Source organism: Bombus huntii, chromosome 1 (assembly GCF_024542735.1).
Source record: "Bombus huntii isolate Logan2020A chromosome 1, iyBomHunt1.1, whole genome shotgun sequence".
Taxonomy (NCBI): Eukaryota; Metazoa; Arthropoda; class Insecta; order Hymenoptera; family Apidae; genus Bombus; species Bombus huntii.
The window spans coordinates 8,603,502-8,625,689 of record NC_066238.1 but is presented as its reverse complement, the minus strand read 5'-3'; the positions used below and the strand labels follow the sequence as shown (position 1 = coordinate 8,625,689).

Below are 22,188 nucleotides of genomic sequence, written 5' to 3'. Positions count from 1 at the left end.
TGAAAGCATAATTTTAGAAAACTCTTAGTATTTTCCTCTCACTGCGAGTACAAGGTACAAATACCTTATACATTTCGATAACAAGATTCAATAACTCGTAAAAATAACAACAGCGAATTAACAAAGCAGGTTCGCTTCCCTCCTCCTTGAACTTGAATACTTCGAGATCATTTAAAGTACACAGTGGTATCCTTCCCAAATCAATTCACGATTTAACGAACCAAAGCGAAGATTGCTCTTCGATATCCACCATACTGAGCAGCCGCGTTTATCGTGCTGCTACGATTTCGATTTCGATCAGGGAGTTCTTGATCCTCGCGGTTGCTGGCTGAGCAACGGTATTGGCGCCACGTGCCTCTAATATCAAGCAGGAGGTCGTATATCCTCTCGGTGCGTTGCTCGTTAATTTGCCGTGCAGTCAGCGCATATAGGGCTAGTGGGCGCACAAGGTGCACCCCACACGTGGCTGCACGGACGACGCGGTCACCCACACGCTTTCACGAACAGACGTAGAGCATAGGGTGACGTTGGTCGTGGCAGCGCAACGGTGGCCACGTAAAACCACACACACAGCCACATCGGGTAAATAGGCATACACGAAAGAGCGCGCGCGTGGTTCTCGTCATTAGGTACGTAGCCTCGTTAGGATGAGTTTTTCCGCCGCTAATGAGGTGGCCTGCAAGTTGTCTCTGGTAGCGGTGCAGACGGTCCAGCCGCGGTAGTGGCTCTCTCCGTGTGGATCAGGTGGACGTCCGGCTTTCTATGACGGCAGCGTGCGAATCTGGAGACCCGGACACTATTTTTAATCTACCCCCGGGACGCGGACTTGACGGAATTAAAATACATGTCCCTGGGAGCACCGCGAACGCTTGCTTATATCCCCGACGCGGATCGTATATTTCTCTCTTAGCGAACCAGCCACCCTACGCTGGACCGTGCGGAATAATCCTGGTTCTTCCTGGTTGTTTTGCCAACGGACATCTTGTTTCTTTTTCCCTTTTTCCTTCATTTTTCCTTTTTGCTTCTTCTCTTCCTCCCTTTATTTCAAATTTATTATATCCCTTACAGAAAAAAACTGCTGGAATCTGTTAAAAAATATAATTCCGAAGAAGCGCACAATACCACCGATTGTGAGTATTTCTCCAATAACTATTTGGACCCACTATTAGTTCCAGCACTAACTAGTCTCAGTAATTCACCAGCTGTAATTCATTACTGACTATTGATCAGTACTAAGCTCTCAGTAGTACAAGCACCAGAATCTAGTAATGCACTACTCAGAATCAGTACTATATCACTGGTCAATCCGTGATATCTGCAGGAGGTGCTTTCAAAGCCTTCGTGTTTTCATTCGTGATCAATTTTTTTTAAAGGCGAATGGCGTCATCGATTATACGGATATTTTTTATGTGAAAATCGTTGGAAACACTGCAGTCTAATTATTTGTGAAATAACTTTGTTATCTCCCGTACACGTTTTACGGAAACGCTAAATGCTTAGTGACCATCGACAGGGCCATGCGATCGTCGTGATACCGCGAGGTACCACGCGACAGCGACATTTAAGCGCGGTCGGACGAATGGCGCGCGCGTGTCTGCGCGTTTTTGCGAGACCTGCCCGCGGCCATTAAATTTACGAGCCGTCACGGCTAACTTGCAAAGAATAATAACGTATATGCTCGAAATAATCCGCTGGTCGGAATAACCCGCTATATGGAAATAGCCGGGCATTTGAACGGCTCGATGTCAAAGCAAGCCAGCCCGGATATAACTCAACGCTTAAACGAGACCGCGTTCGCTTCAACCGCTCGTAGACGCGTGCTGTTTTGGATTTAAAAACGCGCTCTTTACATTTTACTCGCGGGTTATTTCTAACTCTCTCGCTTTTTGTCCAGCGTGTCACTCATAGCGTAAACGGACGATTTAAACAAAATTTGCGAAAAACGTTCCCTCGACTTCTTGTTTCGGCCATGAATTCCATCCCTGTAAATTCTCTGACCATTCATACGGGATGATCCTCTTTCTAGTTAATTGAAAGACAATGTCGCTGATCGCTTCACGGTTCGCCATCTCTCCGTCTCATTTCACATATGCTGCGGTTCGTAAATGAGCGAGCCTCTCACAAGTCAAACTGATCGACTCCACTTGTCGACGATATCATAATTTTATTACATAAGTACACGGTTAATACTCAATTCTCAAGAAATAAACGAGTTAGTTCTATAAGTTCGTTTTATTCGCAAGGAAATGACAAATAACGGTAAATTATTGTGCAAGAGCGGTCAGATGTAAAAGATCCATCGATTGACGTTCTTTAAATTTTCCACCGAGCCATATCGTCGATCTGAATCGCAGCCAAGAATCCAGCGGTCCGTGCCAGTTCCGGTGGAGAATTTTTTCGCCCCGACATCCACGCGGAGTAATTCGAGCCCGGACGACGATTCTAGAGATGTTCGGGTCTTCGTGAGTCGAGTTTCGTCGCACCGTGTCCTTCCCTCTCTCGTGAGCTCGCGCCCGGTGATCGACTGCCCTCGAAGTGCTCCACCTCATTCTACTCTCGAGTGCTGTCCGACGTCGCCATTCATCCAGCTCGTTCCGGTCGACGTGGCCGGGAGCCGTTGCTTAATTCGCGAATATTTCACCGGGGCCCCGCGGGCTGAAAATACGCTACAGCTGGTCGCGTCGTGTCTACAACCGGGCCACCGTCGCGATTTTTCCGAAATATTCGCGACGTGGCCCGTAAATTTCCGTCGTTGGCGTATTTTTACGTTCACCCCATTTTACGTTCATCCTCCTTCTCCGCTGTCTCTCCTTTTCCTAATCGTTTTGTCTCGTTTCTCTGCAAGTGTAATCCGTGCGCAGAGTTATGTTATTTCGCAGTATGAGTAGATTGTACGATCTATTATCTCATGTTGTTGATGATGTTGCAGACGGCGTTGCACTGGGCGGCCAAACACGGCGACGAGAACATCGTGAAGCTGATCGCGGGTACCTACAAGGATTATATCAAGAGTGTCAATGAGACTTCGGTGAGTTCGGTTAATTTTCTAAGCGAAGAAAAATTCTATATAAAAATTCTGATGGGTGTCTTAGATTTGACGTTTCTGTTGAAATAAATGACGCAAAGGTTTGATATAAATTTTGTCCCTAATGCGATTCATCTCTAAGCTTCAGAGTTCATTTAAAATTCGTACAATGTCCTTCTCGCCCGTTTCATCGCGTCAGATGCTTAGATCAGATCATAAAGGCTCCCCGGCAGTATATCTTTTTTTAAGGTATATTATGCAAAGGTGGGCGTATAAGGAGTCCGTATGGATTTTTTAGTATCGTACGGTGTCATCGCGAATAAACTTACGATCTATAGAATGCTATTCGATAGTTATATACCTACAACTCAGCAAATATTTTAAGTGTTATCGCATCTGCACCTTTGATGATCGCTTCTAATCTTGTCTTCTTCTATTTCCGGATACTCTGCCAATCTGCGATCCACAGAACGGGGTAAGTCTTACTATCGACTTTTCGATTTTAATTCGTTGCGAACATTCCACATACCAAAATCTAATCGCTAAGACACGTAACAAGGATCAGTGGACGATGGAAAACGTCAAAGGAAAAGTAATAAACTTTCTCCATAACCTTCCGCAATCTAAATCCATCCACGTCTCTCACCACCTGCCGCGAGTGTCTCGAGCAGCGCGTGGCGCAAATAATAACGACGAACGGGGAGGTAAAAAGAACGAGATCGATAAAGAGAAAAGCGAGGCAAGGCTGGCTGAGAATAAATCGCGAGCAGAGTATCGCTCTGGAATCTACCGTGATCTGTAAGTGGCCGGCGTGCGAAAGGAGCGTAGGACGCGCATTTAAGCGGGTTGCGAGCGCCGCGTGTCTCTTCGTGCCGGCAGAAAGGCGCAGAGTTTGTCCCCGTGGCAGAAAGGAAGGAAAGAGAGGGAAAGGTAGGCGCAGCGCACAGAGAGAAGACTGCAGATAGGATCGGATGTGTGTGGTCCGCCGCTTTGCTCTTTATAAGACTTATATAAGGTGGAGCGCCCTTCGCGGGGCAAAGAAGGAGGGCAGAAAAGAGACGAACCCACGGAGAAAACGAGAGAAAGAACGAGAAAGAGGAGAGAAGGTTGCTCGTTAGCGGCTCGCGACAAACACCGCTGAACTACCGCACACGTTCTAGTTAAACAGACCGATGAAGATAGAAATATGTAACAACTATGTACAGCGAAAAAGATGTAATGAAATTCATCGAAATTCAATTTAGAGGTAATGGAAGCCTTTAGATCGGCTAGAATATTTTACAGGTTTATCGCAAGGAAACGGTTACGTGCTGCACAAGGTTCTTCCCGTTCCCTCTCTCCCTTCCCTCTTCACGAAGAGCCTCAATTAAGCCGATTAGCGGCGTAATGGTTGCAGATCGCATCTAATCGCGATCATATTCGTTCGACAATGAATCTTTCGAAGTTCCGTAGCGCGTTCGCGTATCCGCCTGCTCGTTACTTGATACGCTCGTTTATTTTCCCGTCGTCGAGACCCGTGTTTCTCGTTTCGAAATTTTACAGAATTCCTTAGAGCTTGCAAATTAAAGAAATTATTTTAAGTCCACAGATAGTCTCGTACGGATAATTGATAGCACGGATAGAAAAATGCTGGAGACGATATAGACTTTTGTAACAGAATTTGAAAGAAATCAAAGATTTTGTAACCTGTATCAGTTTTCCTGCGGACCTCTCAATAGCGAGAACGGGAGAAACAGGGAGAATCCTTGGAAAGTAGGTTCGATTCTTTTAAAACACCAGCCGTGTCCGTCGAAGTACACCAGAATCTCTGTTTTCAAGGATTAATGCTCGATTTAATAAATACGCGTGTATTCGTGTAGGTACCAACAACGTCGGCCCAGGCTAATCCACTCCGGAATGGATCCATTCTCTATCCGGCTAGCTCTTTTTTCCTTCCAGCAGCGGCTTTAGCGGCAGACGGTGAATCGTGTCGCACGGCGTAATCTGTCACAGCCACCACTCTCGCCGTAGTTTTCTGCGGCTTATCCCAGCGGCCGCCTCGCCCGCTTAATGCTCTGGCAAATGAAAAAGAGGGAAAACCGTGGGGAACCGACGACGAGTCTCTCCGGCAGCCTCCCTGCACTCTTAAGTCGCGTATCCTTCTCGTCGCGATTTCGCGCTGTGTAATATCCTACCCATCTTCTGCTCTAACTGTTTCGAATCAAAGCAACTGTGCTTCTTCGTCGTTCTAGTGTAACAAGAATTTTCTATTTCTCTTAGAGAGATTGGAGCAGAGTGATTGCTACGAGGAACTTTGGTTGAGATGAAAGTAAATGAAGTTAAATTTTAATAAACTTCGAAGGTGTCTATTCGAAACAAAGACACCTAAACTTCTCTGTTTGGAGACTTAAACACTCATCGTCTAAACTCTGAAGTAATCCTACGTTTCTTAGATTTATGTTCCAATGACTTCGTATTGCAATTAATAATTCAAAGATCAAAAGACTGACATTTGCATATATCAATTCGTTCCAAATCTCTGCAAAAAGTAACTTCAAACCCTCCTGCATCAAAGAACACAGAAATTTTTTAATAGATCAAACTCGTTGTAACGACCAATTTAATTCCTCCCTCGACTGATCGTTTTTTGGCACAGTATCTTATCCGGTGGCGAAATTCGTGGAGACATTTCTTCTCGCGATTGACCGAACGTCGAACGTTAGACGTTACCGGCGATCTTACGTGGCGCACGGCGGATCGGAGTCACGAGCGTAATCTGTCACCGGTACCGCTTCCAGCGCAGTTTTCTACGGCTTATCGCGGCATCGGCTCGCATTTAATCCCCGCAAAAAACGGTGCCCGTTCCCCACGGGGACCGTAAGCCGCCCGTGTGGCGCCTGCATCCTTGCAGGCGTACGACAGACAACGACAATGGCGATCCCACTGGTAGACCTTCGAGACACCGGCGGAATCTGTCGCGTACACCGGGTGACCCATTTCGAACGCATCCTGTAGAACCCCGAGATCGAAGATCATATAGAGGAGTATACTACTTTAGTTAATAAAAGCTGACGCAGAGAAATCTTAATGATGAATGTCGTCGTGAGTGACTAGGCTTGATCATCCAAATGCACGCGAATCTTTTTTCTATTTTTAGTAATCTTGAACACTAGATAAAAATGCATATACTTCTTCGAGTATTATTGATGAACATCGTGGTCTCGGGGATTATTTAGTAGTAAATCTATAGCGAATTTTATTAATAAAAGTCTGAAGACTTTCCAATTGAAAAAGCATTGTTGCATCGATTGCCGATTTATCCAGCTCTACACCGCAATCGTGTTAACTCAGGCACTACCGTCTGAAGTCCGTGAAGGGATCTTTAAAAAATCATCCGTCGATGTTTGCGACCGTGTAACATTTTCTCTACAAATTAACTCAGGAAAGCCAAGAAGTCGAGGACTGGAGAATGGGGCTACCTGAGAGACTACCAGCCGGCGAGAACAGAAAGGCGAAGAAAAAAGGTGGGATCCGCGTTATAGGAACCAATATTCGAGGGTGTCGAAATACAAAATGTCGGAATCTCGGCCGTCAAGGGCGGGCCGTTATGATTTAGCTGCTCGTAAAGGCGGCTCGATGTAGGAAAATATTAAAATTGAAAATCCTCAACGGTGATATACGCGTGCGTGATATTGGTGGCCGGCAGCTGTCCCGTTCCCGAAGATTGTCGCTGAAGAAGGACGGCGACACTCTGCCTAGCGCAAGAGGACGCGCAGACACACGAGTCCGGGAACGCGAAAAGAAATCTTTTGGAGTAACCGAGACAAGACGAGAGGGTTGGAAAGCGAAGGTGGAGATCGTGGGGGAGAAAACGGGCCTGGTGACGACGCGATATTGTCTCGAGGCTCGGTGACTCCGCGTGTCGGGACAATGCTACTTTAAAATATCGTCGAAAGTATAAAGAGGAGAAGGGTGAGCCACGGTGCGCGTATACGAGAATGAACGAAATAGAAAAGGGTGAGAGAGTGAGCATGCGTGAAGGCAGAGGGTGTCGTGCCACTTGTCGCGAGGACACACGTGTCGCACGCTATTGGAGTCGGGGAAAAAGGGTGACTCCAACGAGTTACCCCATACGTGCCATTTTCTATTCCTGGCGTCGTTGTAACGCGCTGCCTTTCGCCCACCTATACGCGGGGACTTTAAAGTGAAATAAATTAGAGCCGGCGCCCACCGAATAACTCTCTGTCTCTCTCTTTTTCTCTCTCGTTCAGCCGGCTTCGACCCCTTTCGAAAACCTCTGCACCCCCGAGGGTTGCAGCTCTCGCCTCGAAAACGGCGCTCGCCTATGATCGCGGTTTCGACGCATTTGTCACTGCGTTTATTGCGGAATGCGATATTGAGAGAGATATAGTGTATATACAGGGAGGCTGTTTATGGTGGCGCGTTCGGGAGTCGATTCAATTTTTTAGTCGTCTCGTTCAGCTTGTAACTTGAAAACATCGCTCCTCGCGTTGTCGACGTTGCAACTGGTGTTCGCTTTATCGAATGGTTCGAACGAAGTTTTCGCAGTTTATTTTAACTGCTGACTCTGTATGGGCGCAGAGTGGTTTATACGGGTTTTTCAAATAGTCTGAAATCGTTGCTGGATATTAGTCGCAGCTCTATTTTAGTGAAAAATCTTGGAAATTTAAACGACGCGAAATTGGACGATGACAATTTAAATCTTGTTTCGAAGTTATGAGAGAGGCTGTGCGTACACAGATTCGTTGCATCGTCTACGCAACTCTTGCGGATCGTCCGCGTTTTCACTTCCACCGGATAATGACCGGTGCACGCACACAATTACGCGCAATTTGTCGCACTTATCGAAGCGTATATCGTGAACGGCCGGTACGTGCTCGTAGCTCGCTTTCGTGAGTACCGGTTCACCGAGACACCGTCGCGAGTTTGCACTTTGCATACGATATTTCAAGGTCGCGCAATTTTTATCCCCGCCACGACTGACGCGATCGATCTTTCTTCCACCGATGAGAAATTCTTTCAACCTGAACCTCGTCCGCGTGACATGTTTTCCTTTATCCAAATTGTGATTAAACCCGTCTTTTATAATAATCGTTGCGTACCAATAACTATAAGACTATAAGGCTGAAAGTGTCACGGTTATTTTCTGTCCATGATTCTAGCCGTAATAACGTTGCAGCACCAATCACACTACTTGTACTTATTTTTCTTTCATGACTCGATTTATCCAACTACATATATATATCATTCCGTCTCAACGACTCCGTTACTAGATTTTGCAATATAGCCATCATTAAGATAGTGAGACGATACAAAATCGTCGATTAAATTCAATATCCATAGGGATCTGCTGCGATTCTCGAATTTTTATATTTCATTCATTTGCTCTCACAGTAGCAAATGAAATAGATTTGTAATATTTTAAGAGAATGTTCGACGTAACATTAGAATAAAACCGATATATTTTAATGTCGGAAAAACACAGTTGAGTAAAACATGATCGAGAAACGCAAAAAAAAAAAAAAGAGGGAAAACTTTAACTTTCTTCAATTTCGAGGTAGATTGGGCATTTTAACTAAAGAAGACAGCATAGAAACAAGTTTTAAGATGCTGGGCGATTTTGGTCAGACGAAAAGTTGCCTCCAACGTACATCCACCTTCCTATTTTCCTCGCAGGTACTTTCTCGGTTCGGGGCCACGCAGTCCGCCTGCTAAATTATTCAAAAGATTGGAATCTTAAGGGCGAGCTACTGAATTATTAATTTATAGGCGTTATTGGGTGCGTGTGCGGCTATCTCGATACCGGCACGCATTAGTCAAACGGGTTATGGCGATCGGGCCAGTCGGCTACGCGTCGATCTTCGAGCTAGTATTGTTAATATCTTTGTAAAGGCGAAGAAGCGGATCAAAAGTGGCAGCTGTTTCCTGCGCGACCGAGGAAAAGCGGTCCCTCTTTCACCTGCCGCCCTCCGCGCGATACTAATTGCCAGATAACGTCCCTCCGATGTTTCATCCACCGCGACACAATTTCGTGTACCATCGATTCCGCGCTACGCGCCATTTCACGCGCGTACACTGTCATCCGTAAGTGTTCCGGTGTTTTCAGTCTAGCGAAAATATTTCAGATACGTTTCGAATGAATCCCTTTAATCTGATTTTTTCCTTTGATCTTATCCCAGCGACAACCGTATACAATTAGTGGATATCAGCTAACACTAAACAGCAGTTTATAATACAGTTTATACAAAACGCTTACACGATACGTATTAGCTTAACTTTTGGAAGTGGCTGTTAAGTAATTTTAATTTTCACGCGAGTAAATCGATGCACTTTCTATAGTGTATTCGTTGTTACTGTCATTTTGTGCATATAACATGCAAAATTGCGCCAGGTGTCCGAATACTTGTGGACGTAGCATACGCGTACTCCTTTTATTCCCGTTGCACCTTTTCTCCGCGCGTTATGTCGCGTCGCGACGCACGAGGGTGCGAAAGACGTTTATTCGGTATCGTTTGCATCGTAATTGGCTGTGGCGCGTGTATCGGGATATGGTGATACTGTCGTAGAGCAGGGCCATGGAAGAACATGTTATTAGAGCACGATGAGGGATTACATTGTCGTGGGACGAGTGGTATAATTCTTGTGACGGACGCGATGGTCGCTTTTGTTCCACCTTTCCTTTCATTCCCTGTTCGATGATAATGAGATGCGTATTGCGGTAGGTTGGGGTTAATCGCTGGTGTTTACCGTTCTTTTATAGCGATCCAAGTTACGAAGTAACATAGCAACCATGATAAGAAACCTGGTAGGTATTCGCAGTGTCTGTAGTAATTTCACCACTCGAGTTTTTTAGTCATCTTCTGAATTGTTGGTTTGAAGGTGGAAAATACACCAATGGTTCAATTATGCATGCTACCAGCTAACTATATTTTTCTATACTACGTCGGCAAACTGGATCGTTTATATTCAAACCTAACCTTCTACTACCCCTAGGCTTTGAAGAAATTCGAAAAGATTCTAGATTACTTGTCAACGTCTATACTAAATTATCTAATAATTCGCTAAGTCAAATGTGCGAAACTTTTTTCAACTTTTCCAAGATAAAAATTCTTTTCGGAAAGATTTAAAGGTGAAACGTCGTTTTATTTTTATGGAGAACTAAAGATATTGAAGACAACCGTCGCGTCCTACCCTGATCTTCGAAAACAGCCCCGTCGCAAAGAAAAACTCGTACAGGGAGACGTATTCTGCGAACGATTATCGAGCGATGTTGCAAGATAACGGTGAATTCGTTGAAACCGCAGAGAGCAGCGGCGAGATCCACGCCGAACAGCCGGATGAAAGTCGGAAAGTTCATGCGTATGCCAATCTGTCTGTCGCACGCAAGGTTCGTTTTCCCGGCATCGCGTTTCAATCTCCTCGTTCGTGCACGCACGCGGCACGGCACGGAGATAATATTGTTGCGTCGCGGAAACGCGAATTCGCACGCTCCGAATGATATTCATAATACGACGCCATTAATTCCTCATTGTCTCCGCGTTCCTTCGCCCCTCCATCTTGACTTTACCTCATTTTTTCTCCATCGTCATCCTCCCATCGCGTTCCCGATGGCGAGAAAATAGCCGCGCCGCGATAACGCATCAATGGAAGAGCCGTTTTCCCGTAGTTCGTTGCGTGCGCACGAGTTTTTCTCTCGCAAATAAGTAAAAACTGGATCCTCGTTACGTGATTCTGGTTATGTGGAAAATGTTGCTGGTTAATCGTAGCTTGACTCGTAATTCGACTCTTGCAGGGATACACGCCGTTGCACATCGCGATGCAGTTCGGTCACGAGAATATCTTCAATCTGTTGGTTCAGGTGTACGGTGAGTTCTTATTGTTGAGAATCGCGGATTAACGCTTTCTATTGACACATATGTCGTGTAGTTTTTTTTAATTACTTATGTAATTAAGCGTAAGCGACGCTGCTGACGTAACCGATGCATCTTTGCGCTTGTGTGTGAACGAAACGATTGCTGCACTTGGTACAAAAAAAAGTTGACGATAAATGGACAAGAATTAAATGCGTTATGCGTTAGAAAGCTATCGTTACGATAGCAGTCCTAGGAAAACAAATCATTCTATAGTAAATGTTCTTGACCGATGCGTATAAGAATCGTACGGTTTTCACGATTATCTCTTCCATTCTGTTTTCACACGATATTTACAGGTGCGAACCAAGAGGTACGCGACTACAGCGGAAAGAAGGCCAGACAATACTTGGTCTCCCAGGAGGCCGCTGTCAGTCAGGACACCTTCCGCAGTAAGTACCGCGCTCCTTTGAAGCAAAGAAATTCAAAGCGATGCAAAGGAAAGAAAAAAAAGGGACAGCAGCAAGATGGAGCAAAAAGAAAAGAATAAATACAATTTATTATCCGCGTAAAAGCGCAATAATTGACTCGTAAATGCGAACACTATCAAGGCAAACGATCGAGTGATGTTATCGGCGGGCACCGTAAATGAGACGCGTCAGAGTTTCATAATATTCGCGCAAGGGAAGCTCGTAACGTTTACGCAAATCACCGAGTAAATTACCTCCCCGTCCGTGTACTTTTATAGTCGCCTTCTTTTTTTTTTTTTTTTTCTTTTTTATTCTCCGTCGTTTTTATTCTTTTCCTTTTATTCACCATTGAAACCCGAGAGAATGATCATCGTCGTCGATCTCTTTCCTTTCCGTTGCGGTTATCACGCTAACATCGGTGGTCTATTAATTTCGCGTTAATCGCGAGCCTGAGAAAACGCGTCGGACGAGAGGGACGCGGTGCCGCGCCGTTTCAATGCTACGAGCAGATATTGTCGCCCGAACGAGAAGCGATTAAAGTTACGCAACATTAAGAGGCAAACACTCGAACCCGGTGGGGAAAGTATCCCCTCTAACGAGGATTCCCCTGCTCGCTTCGATTGTATTTTAAACAGCACCCGCGTTTCTGTCGATTCGATTAAATACTTCTCGCTATAGAAATCGTTTGAACCATAGCGCGTATGTTACGGGCTAAAAGTATCTCGATTATGCGAATATTATTACGATAGAGTCTTGCTCGTATTAGATTCGAGAAATTTATCTAATCCGAATTAATCCAGCTACTTGACGAATCGGAATAAATTTTAACGAAGAGTTCTGCATTTATACTTTTGGCCTGTAGTGTTCGTAGAAATTGATACGTAATTTAAGACACGCGAGTATTCTTTTTAAGAGAACGTAAATAATCTAGAATTTAGTTTTACGTATGTTATTACAAACTGTAATTTACAAGAAGGAAATTTTCCTTGGAAGGATGTTCATAATTTAATACCTTTCAATTACTTCCTCAAGCTGTAACTTGATTCATATAATCCGTGACAATTCGCGATTTTATTTAAGTAAATATCGTACGAGAGAAGAAATACAACGTAATAAAATACGGATGCTCAATCGTCGCGATAGAGCAATTACAGGTTTCCGCACCAGGTACACCGCAGTTTACATTGCTTTCATGCGCTTGGTTCTGGTTCAGCCTTGGTTTTCTAAGCCTTCTATTTTCACTATCAGCTTTCTTTTGATCGCGCGCATGTCCGTCTCGAGGAATTCGCCTGCCGTGTCTCGGCGACGTTTGCTTCCTAGTTTCCATACTCTTTCCAAGGGAGCATGCGAGTAATCTACATGAGGCATTAACTAGTTTGTATCGACCATACACCTTGTTCTTCCTCCTTCTTTATTACAAACAATTAAATTTCTACTTTGTTCTCTGTCTATCCGTATAAATCTTGCTCCAACGAAGATATTTACACAGACATACACGCACATACGTTTGGTCTATACTTGGTAGAATTCTGTCCTTTCCTCCTAACAAACTCATTTCTCAAATCATTTAACAAATTCATTCTTTTCGTAGTAACAGAGTTTATCGAGACGAAGAATATCGCACAATGACGATCAGACATGTGTCGTAATATCTAAAATCCAAACTCATTTCCTCTTTGTCGAATCAAAATCATTCGAAAACAGGGAATTAATAGAAATTGGATTCGTCTTTCACATTTATTAAAGCAAATCGCTATAAGCATGTGCCATAAAATCATCTACACGCATCTAAAATAATTTAATGAACTCCTGTATATTCGAGAACTTTTTACATATTTTTCTTTTTTTTTTTTTTTTTTTTTTTTTCTTACAAAAGCTCCACCTTATACATAAACCAACGAAATTTCAACTAATTCGTTCGATCGAATCACGCTGTATCACACGATCGTACTAACCGAACGATCTCCTCCTCTGTTTCTAACCTTCGTCCAACGATAACCACGTATTCCAAAATTTTATAATCTTTTCCATCGTCCAGCACCGAAATTTTCATCGAAATTAACCCTCCATACCAGTAAGCACGAGTTCACGGCATGCATCTCCAGCTTGCTTCTAAACGTTAATCCTGCCTCTGTAAAGAAAAAGTAAAAGGTGTACAGGTATCCCGTGTGACGACCACGCGATCGAAATAGACGACAGGAAATGGTTTCGGGTTCTCTGCTCCTCTGTCCTCTGTTCTCGGTGAGTATCGGGGCTCTGGAAGTATTCTTCTGTTGTAGGGATTACTGCTGCCGCTACGCTCAGGCAAGTTCAGAAGCACACCTCTGCTAAAGTAGTAAAGCGCTTGTGTCGCAAGATTAAAGTAGCCGCACCTTAGAGTAACGTATGACTGTCACTTTTGTCGACGCTGACGTGAGTATTGCGCGGAGAATCCGCGGGTCCACTTCGCGTTTTTAACACTCTGCGCCATCGAGATGCCTCGACGGTCTACGACAGGAAGAAGACTCTCGGACATCTTTTTTTCTCTATCCTTTTGTTTTATTTATTATATTTTTTTTTCTTTCTCTCTTACATTTTCCTCTATTTCGATCGGTATCCGACAAACAGTGGACCCGTTCATTCCCGAAATTCCAATGGAATCATGTACGTCCAGTACTCGTGACACTTCGCTTCAATCTTTTTTTTTTTTTTTCAACGAATCGCACACCACTGAATATTTTTGTGATGTCTTTACACGTATACTTAACTGTAAACGCGTATAAAGTCGCGAAGTGTGGCTGTTTGCGAACGCGTAAATATTTCGTTTATCTCGTTTATTTATTGTTTAACGATGTCGTGCTGCTATTAATTGAACGTTGCGCTTGTCATCGAATGCCTCGACGTAATTAAATCACACTTGTGTAACGATCGATGCGTGGTATTCTCGTGTTGCGATACTCTCGAGGCTTGACGCAACGCACGTGGTATCGAGAAGGCTGAAAATAAAACTGGTGAACAAGCATAAATCCTCGCCTCACGTTGTCTCCAAACGATTTGTCTTTGAACGAAAATTACGTTTCAACGATCAATCGAAGTGGCAGTAGTACCTGAAAACACTCCCAGCACCGTAGAAACGATGTGATTTAACCCTGTCAGCCGACGATGCGAACAGTTCCTGAATGCCGCGATTTTATCTCGTTCAATTTACACGCTTATGCTCTCCGGCGATCGCGCAAGGCGACGAGAACGACTCAGACCTGTTCCACATCGTCGGCTAACGACAATCGTCAGTGTTTTCTTTGTTGTCACTGTTCAACGCGTTTGATGGTAAAGCATGTGTACGCGAGCATGAGAAAATTTGCCGATTTCCTTCATTCACATCCGTTTTCCGTGCGCGTTGCACCTCTAAATCTCGACAATCGAATAATCGTCAGTTTTATTTTAACAGAGATTCGCTTTGTTACACGTCCTATCATTACACGTTAATCGTATGCAGCGCGAGTTCACTCACCCTTTCGATCTTCCGTTCGATGAAACACGCGAGAAGATCGACTACTTCCCGCCGTGGCGCCGGAAGGTGCTCGCACGACTTCGCGGCAAACATCGACTTCGCGCGCGAATACGAAGCGACACGAGTTACTTTTTAACCAGATTAACTCTCTCGGTTGTATCTCCGTCCTGTTTCGATTGCTCGTCTAGTATGAAAGACGAGTTTAATCGTTTTACGAGCGAATCCATCTTCGATGCTCGGTTGCGTGGAAGAAGTTTGTTTTTAGATGATCAGTGCTTAGTAGCGTCGTAGCAGGTTGTAACAGAGGCTGACTGCCTACGTATTTCGTATATTTTTCTACGATTAACCACGAAGACAAGAATTTCAAGAGCTTGCTATTGACTGGAACGAGTACGATAAATTCTCTTATTCGTTGTTACTGATAATGATCAGCCTATTTTACGAGCTACTTTATCACGTTAAACGTAATACTACGTTAGGTGGCGTTAATTGGTTAAAGTTATCGTAAATCTTACGAATACTAAAGTTTCTTTAATTGAATTTTTTTGATCAACTGCGACATCGTTGGTCGCTGATTATTCCTACGATAGTTGACGTATTAATCCGAGAAGAAATTTCGACTGTTCGAGTGTTCTTTAAGAATTTTTATAGATTCGTCTAGAAATTTTGAACGATTATATTAATCGATCAATGTGGTTACCAAGCACTGAGCATCTCCGCAGCTCTTTCATCCGTTATTAACCAACGTCGACAGCCAGCAAATACAACACAAGCTGTCGTTCTAACGTTTTCTAACCACGACGACTAATTCCGTTCGGTCGTTTAGTGGCTTTCTGATAATATTTAATAATCACTCCGTGTCTACTAATCCTTGATACTCCTCTTCATCGACGACCGCGCGCGTCGTCGTGCCTCCACGAGACAGTCTCAAATGATTTTCTATTTTATTTCAGAAATAAAAGCAAGGAAAAAGCATGCAGGTAAGAAATAATACGCATGGAACGATCACTAATTAAATGGAGCTATAGTTTAGTGCATGCGTCGGGCCGATCTGTGGAGTAGACAGTGTGTTCGGTAGAGTGGTTTTTCATTTTTCTCTAAACCTGGTACACTACCACTTGTTTCTATTCGCAGTATTATTCTTTAGACGGAAAGTGAAAAGATTATTAGGATCCGTATTGGTAACGTAGAATTTTCACTTTCTACTTCGAAACACCTTTATAGATCTCCGACACAGGATTATTCTATGACCGAAACGAAGAAAATTGGCGTTGCTCGACTTTCTTTATACGCGTAGCGTAACTCGCGAAAAATGATAGCAGAGGCTCGATTACTTTCTTCCGTCAATTTTCTCCTTTCTTATAGATGAACTCCTAGTCTCGAATTTCTACAATTACACTTTACAACTGACGCATCTATCCCTCGCACAAGTCTGCGTATCTCGAAACAATTGCCCTCTGAGGTATCTCACAAAAATCTTGCTCCTGGTTAACAATAACCTCGTCTTACTCCAACGCCATTCCGTCTACAACGATTACAAAAAGTATTGGCACACGCCCTTCTCTTTCAATGAAGCGTTTCTTCGTCAGGTTCTACCTTTCGTCTTCGTAACGTGAAATGTTTACTTGGTCCCAACGAATCAGCGTAAAATTGCTGTAATAAATACAACGATGCGCCAAATACTTCCTGTAATCACCGTAGATCACCATTGACGATGAACCAATGATACTATAACGCGAACAATAAATTAACGATACCAAGAGACTTCCTCGTCCAGAAGATAAATTCCGCTCTTTGATCGTCCTTGGACTCGATCCTAGCCTCCTTCGCTGGTAGATGCATGCGACACGAGCCAAATTTCAAACACGTAAAACGTTGCAGTGCGTTGCAACGTGTGCAACAGACGCGCACTTGCGTTGCTCCGTTTGCCAGTGGCACGTACAGTTCCCTTAGGAACGGTGATTTAGAAACAGCTAAACGCAACGAGCAACGTATACGCGCGGCAAGCGTTTAGCAACGGCGATGATTACAACGTGGTAACACGATGATTGATTGAACACGCAGAGAAAGATCTTGGTTTCCTGCGTATTGGCTCGCTGAACGTACGCGTGAAACGTACGACGGAAGCGTTCAGCCAGTTCCTGGGTGTGGCAACTAGCAGCAGCGCCAGCAGCAACCACGAGAAGATACACAAGAGCTGGGGATCGGCGGATAATGTGCAGGTAGAAGAGAGAAAGAGGGACGATCGCGTTCTCGAAAATTACCCGATACCCGGCCTCCTTTCCTTAACCCTCTATAATTATTCAACCCTTGGACGAGCGCTCGCCACCATCGTACCCCGCCCCCTCCATCGCTGAATATTATGAATATTACGCGACGAATCGCCAACTCGTTTAATATTAACGCTCGCTTTCCATGCAGAAGAAGACGAAATTACCGTGTAAGCGCGACCATCGTCCTCTTCTTTCGGATGACACTGGATTCATCTGCAAGTCGCGCGTTTTTTACATAGGAGATGGTTGATTCTTTCGATAACAATTTTCCATTTATAGTTCTTGTCTTCCCCTCGCGCAAGTATTCGATATACAGGGTGGTTGGTAACTGGTGGTACGAGCGATGAAAAGGGGAGATTCTACGCGAAAAAAGAAGTCGAAAATATAGAATAAACATTTTTCGCTTGAGGCTTTGTTTTCGAGAAAGTCGACTTTGAATTTTCGCTCGGTACGCCTGCACTTTATAACTCTTTATAACTCTTTATAACATCTCACTGTAGATCGTTGTCTCTATGGAAAAATTAAAAAAAACAATTTTTATTCTATATTTTCGACTTCTTTTTTCGCTTGTACCACCAATTACCAACCACCCTGTAGATAATAAAAATAGTAACGTACGTAAGTGGTGGGATATTGGGTTAGCAATAATTAAGTGATTGCGGATTCTGTCATTAGGTGGTATTGACAAAATCCGCAATCACATAGTTTCCAACATACATACATAATAGTAGACATAATAGTAGACGAAATAATAGACAAAAGTTGAACGGTAGAAAAAAGTAAAGAATTTGCAGAATTCCGGCAAACTATCTACAGCTTACATGGGTAACTTAACTTAAGGTTATTAGAGAAAAATCAATTTCCTCGATTCTGTAGCTATTTTCATAAACCGTGTGTTACTTTATGATATTCTCTGCTATATTATTGGCTTGGCAACTAAGTGATTGCGGATTCTGTCATTAGGTGGTATTGACAAAATCCGCAATCACTTAGTTGCCAAGCCAATTCGCCAGAATCGAGGAAATTGATTTTTCTCTAATAACCTTGAGTTAAGTTATCCATGTAAGTTGTAGATAGTTTTCCGGAATTCTGCAAATTCTTTACTTTTTTCTACTGTTCAACTTTTGTCTACTATTTTGTCTACTATTATGTATGTACGTTGGAAACTAAGTGATTGCGGATTTTGTCAATACCACCTAATGACAGAATCCGCAATCACTTAGTTGCCAAGCCAATATAGTAGAATCGCCTTACAATGCTTAACCCGACGAAACGCTGGTACAATATCGTCCAAGGGTTGTGATTCTGCCATCAGAGAAAGATTATTAACGATTGACAAACAATTTTTCTAATTTCCACGAAGTTGGAGCAGAAGATGATGCCACCGCCTAAGTACGCGCCCATCAAGAAGAGAAGAAGCCGACGAGGGCAGGATTTTGGATCGTCGCGAGATCATCAGGCTGCCAGTCAACCGAGCACTCCACTGCTTCAGGGCAAGGCTTCTCGGTCGAGTCAATCGATGCATCGTCGACCGATCTCCACGACAGCCGTCAGTTCCGCCGCGCCCAAGACGCAGCAGAACAACGACTCGGACTCGGATACCGCGTGTGGTTTCGACTCCGCGTGGAGAGGATCCGCGCAACTCTAGGAGAAACATTTTATCGCGAAACTTCCCTTCTTTGGTATCGCGAAAGCCCGAGGCTCTACTGAATCACCGTGTACCTTGCCTTCTGGTCTTTTAAAGTAACAATTTTTATCTATCTCTATTTTTATCTCTATTTTTATCTCTCTCTTTCTTCCTCTCCGATTAATCGATCAAATTGTAATTACTGAAGCGTATTATGTTCAAAAAAAAACTGAGAGCAAATTGTTTGAGGAAAGAGTAACGATGATGGTAATTGACGAGCTTAAATGTTGGACGAGCTTGGAGTAACTTTTCGTGGATTGTGGAAGAATGTTATTCGGAGCTACGAAAGTATAAAATCAGGAAAAAGATCACTCGCCCTATCGATCCGACTAATCTGATACGACAGGGGTTTTAAAGGAATTCATTTTTAAAGATAACTCCCGTGATGATTTTCCAATGACATTTTCTTAAGTTACAGAAACGATCTACTTTTTAATATAATTATTATTGTAGAGTTTGTAAGTGCCTTAATTTAATACCTGGAAGCAATGCTTTAGGTTTATCGATGCATTCTTTGCACAAAAGCCAAATCAGCGTGTTTCTGTCGTAATTGTGGTAACGAGATTACGATTCATTCATACAGGGTGTATTGCGCACAATTTTTTGTGAAATACTTTTATCAATTAAGAATGTGAATACAGTCGATGTACCTAAATCGTAGTGAATAGAAATTACAATATCGTCTGTGTTCTCGTATTGTCGATGAATATATTAAATATTTGATCGTAGATTTTCTAAATGAATTGTATAAATAATTGTTTGGAATAACAATAAATAATAACTTGACTAATTGTAATTGCACATACATACTTATATGCGTAATTCGTATTCCCTATTAGATTTACTGCAAGTGTCCAATGGAATTTAATAAGCGATATACGCGCCATCTCTTCGGGTACTCGGATACTAGTTTCACTAACAGCTTCCTGAGTTCTCTGCTAGATTTCGCGTAGTTACATTGCCAAAGTCATTCAACTTACGTATCAACAGATGTCGCTAAATAGTTATTACGACCATATTACCAATGGAGTAGTTTTACGACAAATATGTTTACGAAGGCATTGAACTCTGCATTGTAAATTGTAAGGATTTGTTAGTTAAGGCATATGCTCGATAAATTTTGCTTTACTTTTTCTAAATACTAAATTTTCTAAATACTTTTTAAATACTTAAAGTGTAAATATGAATTGATTTTATCGATTGACTATTTTCAAATAAAGTGGAATATGTGGGGTTATATTGGATTTAGTTAGATATTCCTTTCTTTTATTAAAGAGAATTATTTTTTCTTAGCCATGTACGATATATACCATCCTAGTGTAAGTGTATTTAAATAATTTTCAAAACCAGTAGTTTTGAAACTAATTCGCTTTAATACCATTAGTATTTTAATATTGGAAAATTGGGTTGCATCGATCCTGTGAAAATAAGTACAACGTTTTACGTTTATATTGAACTATGTGAAACAAAGAAATATTGGGAAGTTGATTATAAATACAATGAAAATTTGGATTTATTGTATTTAGAAGTACGAAAAAAGAAAAATTCACAAACAGAAATATATGTACCGTGGCCAGCATCGTGCAACATTTCTCTTGATACGATAGAAAAGATACAGACAGGTTTAGATGTTGAACAGTAAGAGTAAAAATTGTTTACACATTCTGGCGATTATGTGGTCATGATTTATGAATTGATCTATATATTTTGTAACAGGATAACGCTTGTTTTTAAATTAGAAGATAGTACAAGCATTATTTACAAAGTTAGTAAGGATCTTGTGAAGCCTGTAGATCCAGAGAGAACAAAATTAATGAAAGAGAAGGAGGAAAAAAAATCAAATTTAGAGAAAGAAATCAGAAAAAATACTTCGTATTTGTATGAATTAGCAAAATCATTAACTGCAGAAAATGCTAATGAAGATAAGGATACAGATGTAAGCCATAGCAGTAAAACAACAGCTGAATAAAATATGTTGTTTTATTTATTTAATTTTCATATTTAAGTGGTATCGATATTCTTCAAAGAGTTAAAAGAAATTAAATATAAAATTGTAATGTTTCCCTTAAATGTTTATTATATTGAAATTATGTTTGAAATATGTAGAGTTAAAAAGTGTACTAAAAATTATGTAACTATGTATTTAAAATGATATGTATTAAGCTGCCACTGCAAATGTGAATATTAAATAAATTATTGCTTAAAGACATTTTAGAAGCAGTTTCTATATTAACACATTATCTATGTGATTTAATAAACACTGCAAGTATGAGGCACATGCTGTTTCATTACTTCCTACTATCCATAAAGATAATGAACATTCTAAGCTAAGGTTAAATCTTTTGATAATTCTATGTTGTTTTGTATGTATAAAAATACGTAACGAAAGTACATTTTAGTACGGTTTCTACTCTGAGTGTTGAAAATATATCTATCTACAAAAAAAATTTACGACACTTGTATTATATACATCTTTGAATTACTATTTTTTGAACGACATGATTTTCATTTTTAACATCGTAGTATATATAAAGAACGTCGCTCTCGTAAAAACTACTTATCTGTTTTATCTTAATGAAATATTCTTTTAATCGTATTTATGCTATGTATATAGCAGATGTTCCACGATAAGTGCCGTTTGATATAACTAATGAACGGCAGGTGACAAAATACAAGGAGACTTTTATCATCAGACATTATGTAAAATGTCGATATGAATACAAATTTTACCTTTAACTTTTCAAGGTCACGCTGTGGCTACTTCATAAATATTTTAAACATTCAATGCTGTAAAATTTATCGTATGAGAGACGAATATAAACAATGCGTACTTTTCTATTTATGTTTACCTTGTTCTTCATACAACAAGTTTTACAACATTAACGTAAAAATATCTTTTAACCTGATCATTTCTCAACCCAAATACCTTAATACTTTTGTAGAGAATTAAAAGAATATGTTGAATAGTGTATGAAAAAATGTATGCTGCCACTTAAGACAGTAAAGATGACCTAGGCATGACCCTGAAAATTTGAAGATAAAAATTTTTTCACGGTGACATTTTGCATAAAAAGTGATGATAAAAGTCTTACATTCTTGTCTTATCACCTATTGTTCAGTAGTTACATCGAACAGCACTTGTCGCAGGACATCCTGTGTGCATCGTTTATGTATATGTATACATACATATGACTTAAGTATTATAGAGTATATAATTAATACATTGACAAGAAAATATTAATTAATACAAAACGAGTGATTTTTTACATAATTATGTAGTTTGGCAGTTCGATACGTGGGAGTAATATAATGTACTACGAATAAAATATAAAAATAAATATTTTTTAATTAATAACAAAACAATATGTCTTGTTATCTTTGTTTCAAATCTTT

The 22,188-nt window shown here is 41.6% G+C and overlaps 2 protein-coding genes across 3 annotated transcripts; both read left to right on the top strand.

The window, feature by feature from the left end:
* Window positions 1-10,797: 10,797 nt before the first annotated feature.
* Window positions 10,798-19,604, top strand: LOC126867861 (uncharacterized). Its single transcript, XM_050622888.1, has 5 exons — window positions 10,798-10,890; window positions 11,235-11,327; window positions 15,789-15,815; window positions 16,900-17,057; window positions 18,472-19,604. The coding sequence occupies exons 1-5, from the start codon at window positions 10,842-10,844 to the stop codon at window positions 18,754-18,756; spliced, it is 612 nt and encodes a 203-aa protein (XP_050478845.1). The 5' UTR covers window positions 10,798-10,841; the 3' UTR covers window positions 18,757-19,604.
* Window positions 19,605-19,755: 151 nt separating this feature from the next.
* On the top strand, window positions 19,756-21,071 carry LOC126867867 (uncharacterized). 2 transcript variants are annotated; one of them, XM_050622907.1, is made up of 4 exons: window positions 19,802-19,877; window positions 20,089-20,114; window positions 20,180-20,433; window positions 20,512-21,071. In XM_050622907.1, the coding sequence occupies exons 2-4, from the start codon at window positions 20,091-20,093 to the stop codon at window positions 20,762-20,764; spliced, it is 531 nt and encodes a 176-aa protein (XP_050478864.1). In that variant the 5' UTR covers window positions 19,802-19,877; window positions 20,089-20,090; the 3' UTR covers window positions 20,765-21,071. The 2 variants fall into 2 exon arrangements, with proteins under 2 accessions (XP_050478855.1, XP_050478864.1); XM_050622898.1 differs by having other exon boundaries at window positions 19,756-20,114.
* The last annotated feature ends 1,117 nt before the right edge of the window (window positions 21,072-22,188 follow it).